General features: G+C 57.3%; 1 protein-coding gene across 1 annotated transcript; it reads right to left on the reverse strand.

Annotated features, from left to right (window-relative positions):
- Positions 1-544: 544 nt before the first annotated feature.
- Positions 545-3882, reverse strand: RPL19 (ribosomal protein L19). The gene is made up of 5 exons (XM_009074916.1): positions 3752-3882; positions 2745-2867; positions 1448-1568; positions 1162-1272; positions 545-680 (listed from the first exon to the last, which is right to left on the reverse strand). Exons 1-5 carry the CDS (start codon positions 3855-3857, stop codon positions 557-559), a joined length of 585 nt encoding a protein of 194 aa, XP_009073164.1. The 5' UTR covers positions 3858-3882; the 3' UTR covers positions 545-556.
- Positions 3883-4015: the final 133 nt, after the last annotated feature.

The raw sequence follows: 4015 nt of genomic DNA on the forward strand, positions 1-4015 counted from the left end.
CTCTGTACAGAGCCCCCCCAGTTTCAGCCCCACGTATGTCCCCCCAAAATCCCTTTGTCCCAGCCAAGGACATTCCCCTTCCACTCTACACCCTTCAATTTCCCCCAGATTTGGCTCATTTTGGGCAGAAAAAAGGTGTTTGCACTGTACCCCCTTTGGGAGGTCTCTGAGTGCTGCTAACCCTCAGGTGGTCCCATCACCTGTGTGATGAGCTGGGAGGGTCTCAGCTGGGACCTATGTATTTCCCTTCTGGGGGTGCAGAGCCCCCAAAACCTCCTCATGACCTCCCAAAAAACCTCCCCGACCCCCCCAAAATCTTCCCCTGACTACCAGCTCGGGCCTAAGTCTTTTGAAGGATTTAGTCCAAGAACTTTCAGGCTCTCCAATCTGCTGTTGTCCCTCCCTGAGCCATGGGGCGCACCAAACTGGGAAGCAGCAACTATTCCTTGCCCCATCCCACCCAATTCCAGACACTATGACTCAAGTGGGAAGAGTCCTGGATGTTTTATTGGATGCTCGAGGGTGGAACACACTCTGGCCAGGGGACAGGCACTGGTCATTTTTTGGCCTCCTCCTCCTTGGAGAGGGTCTTGATGATCTCCTCCTTCTTGGCCTGCAGCCGCTCCTCCCGGCGCTTCCTGGCCTCCTTGGTCTTGGAGCGCCGCGCTTCCGCCTGGTCCCTGTGGGATGGGAGGGATCAGCAGTGCCCCAGGAGCACTTCAACAGCGTCAGGAACACCCTGACCACCATTCCCAATCCCCTCCTGCTCCTCGGGGTCCTGCTCTGCCCAATATCCCACAGCATCCCGCTGGACTCCAAGGTTTTCCCTTCCCTCCATCCCAGGAGGGCCCAAGCTCCTGCCTGGGGTCATGTGTCCTTGCTAAAGCCCAGAGTGAACACATCCAGCTTTTCTCCCAAGGACACAGCAGGATTTTGGAATCCCTGCCCTGGTCAATCATTCACTGCTTCCAGCAGCATCAGGAATTTCCCAGTTTCCACCTCTGCAGGGAAACACACCAAATCCCCCAACAATCCCACACTTCTCTGCTTCCAGCCAGCCTTGCCCAGTCTGGAACCGATTCCTCCTGGGGCAGAGCCACCAGTGCCAGATCCCCCGGGAAGTTATTCCTGCCCACGGATCCGGAGTGAGGCAGCACTTACGCCAGGAGCTTCTTCCGGGCCTTATCCGCCTTCAGCTTGTGGATGTGCTCCATGAGGATCCTCTTGTTCTTGAACACGTTACCCTTGACCTTCAGGTACAGACTGTGGTACCTGTCGGGGTGGGACAGGGTGGGACATCACTCCCTGCACAGCTCTGGCTCTCCTGCTGGATCCTCCCTGCTCCCAGCAGGATGGCACTGCTGGCACTGCCCCGGAGCAGCTCCACAGGGAGGGTGAACCCACCCCAGGGGGCAGCAGGAACGGGGTGGGTGCCTGGCACACTCACATGTGGCGGTCGATCTTCTTGGACTCGCGGTGGCGCCGCAGCAGGCGCCGCAGGATCCGCATCCGCCGCATCCAGGTGACCTTCTCGGGCATGCGAGCGTTGGCTGTGCCCTTCCTCTTCCCTGACAGGGAAAACGGGGTGAGAACTAGGGAAAACGCTGCCAGGGCAACCTCTGCCCTGCCATGGCTGCAGGGAGAGGACTAGAGGGAAGGGCCTTGAGACAGGGCAGAGCCAAAGGAGATCTGGGGAAAATGTTTTTACTCTTAGGGTGTTGAGGCACTGGGATATTGCCCAGGGAGGTGGTGGAGTCACCACACCCGGAGGTGTTTGAGAGGCGTCTGGAAGGTCTAAGGGTTAGAGGTTACAGCAGTGACAGGTTCAGGTTTGGGCTCAATCTTAAGAGGTCTCCTGATCCTTGATGATTCTATGGGACACTGTCCAAGCCAAGAATTCTCAGAGATGCCTCCATCTCCTCCAGGAATAGGTTTGCCCAGGGAGGTGGTGGAGTCACCACACCTGGAGGTGTTTAAGAGCCATCTGGACCTGACCCTGGAGGATATGGTTTAGTGGTTCCAGCAGTGACAGGGTCAGGTTTGGACTCAATCTCAAGAGGTCTCCTGAACCTGATGATTCTATGGGACACTGTCCAAGCCAAGAATTCTCAGAGATACCTCCATCTCCTCCAGGAATAGGTTTGCCCAGGGAGGTGGTGGAGTCACCATCCCTGGAGGTGTTTAGGTGTCTGGATCTGGGGCTGGAAGATTATGATTTAGGGGTTCCAGCAGTGACAGGTTCAGGTTTGGACTTGATCATCTTAAGAGGCCTCCTGAACCTGATGATTCCATGGGACACTGTGTCCAAGCCAAGAATTCTCAGAGATACCTCCATCTCCTCCAGGAATAGGTTTGCCCAGGGAGGTGGTGGAGTCACCATCCCTGGAGGTGTTTAGGTGTCTGGATCTGGGGCTGGAAGATTATGATTTAGGGGTTCCAGCAGTGACAGGTTCAGGTTTGGGCTCAATCTTAAGAGGCCTCCTGACCCTTGACGATTCTATGGGACACTGTCCATGCCAAGAGTTTTCAGAGATGCCTCCATCTCCTCCATCTCCTCATGGAACAGGTGTGCCCAGGGAGGTGGTGGAGTCACCATCCCTGGAGGTGTTTAAGAGGCATCTGGATCTGGAGGATATGGTTTTGGGGTTCCAGCAGTGACAGGTTCAGGGCTGCACCCAATGACCCTGGAGGTTTCCTGCAGCCCTGGGGACAGGGCCCCGGGCAGGGGCGGTGCCAGCACTGACCGATGCCCATGTGCCGGCCCTTGCGCCGCGCCAGCGTGTTCTTCCTGCAGCGCGCGCGGGAGTGCACCGTCACCGGCTTCCGGATGATCAGCCCATCCTTGATCAGCTTCCGGATCTGCTGTCCTGCAACACACCCATGGGAACACCTCAGCTGGGACACTCCGGACCCCCAGGCCCCAAAGGAAAGGATCCAGCACCAAGGAGAAGGTTGGGCTCCCCCCACACCTCCTCAGGCTGCTGCACTGCTCTGTTCCCCCTCCCAGAGGATCTCCAATGATCTCAATTCCCTCACTGGTTACCCCACGGGACATGTGAGGGTGGTGAGACACTGGCACAGGTTGCCCAGGGAGGCTGTGGCTGCCCCAACCCTGGTAGTGTTTCATTCCAGGTTGGCTAAGCCTTGAGCAACCTGCTCTGGTGGAAGATGTCCCAGGTCATGGTTGGCACTGGATGACCTCTAAGCTCCATTCCAACCCCTTAACGTTCCATGATTCCATGACCTGAACCCACACCCAACCTCACCAGTGCCCTGGGAAGCTCAGCAAATCCTGACAATTCCACTTTAAGGTGCAAAGAAGTTGCTGAAGGGGCTGAATTTTACCCAAGCCAAAGGCTGGACTGGATGATTTTGAAACTCCATTCCATACTCAGTGATTCCATGACTCTAAGCCAATCCAATTGCTAATGAGCTTCCCCCAAACCCTCTTCACTGTCACATCCCTGTCCCACATGGACACATCCCCCTGGACAAATCCCTGTCCCCCTGGCACATCCCCCTGGCACATCCGTGTCCCCCAGGACACATCCTCCCAGCACATCCCTGTCCCCCTTGGACACATCCCCCTGGCACATCCCTGTCTCCATTGGACACGTCCCTGTCCCCCTTGGACACACACCCCTGGCACATCCCTGTCCCACATAGACACATCCCCCTGTCCCATCCCTGTCCCCCTTGGACACATCCCCCTGGCACATCCCTGGCCCAGCCCAGGGCAGGGCTGACGTACGTGAGTTGGCATTGGCGATCTCGTTGGTCTCGTTGGGGTCCAACCAAACCTTCTTCTTGCCGCAGCGCAGGACGCTGGAGGCCAATCTCTTCTGCAGCCTCAGCATACTGGGGGAGACATGGACATGGTTCAGGGGGGGCTGCACACCCTCGGGGACCCTCATCCAGCTCAGGGACCACTGAGTCCCCCTCAGGGGGGTCCCTCACCCACCTCAGGGAATCACACTGTTCAGCTCAAGGACCTCTTAGCCCCCTCCAGGGACCC

Source organism: Acanthisitta chloris, unplaced genomic scaffold (genome assembly GCF_000695815.1).
Source record: "Acanthisitta chloris isolate BGI_N310 unplaced genomic scaffold, ASM69581v1 scaffold18545, whole genome shotgun sequence".
In the NCBI taxonomy this organism is placed as follows: domain Eukaryota; kingdom Metazoa; phylum Chordata; class Aves; order Passeriformes; family Acanthisittidae; genus Acanthisitta; species Acanthisitta chloris.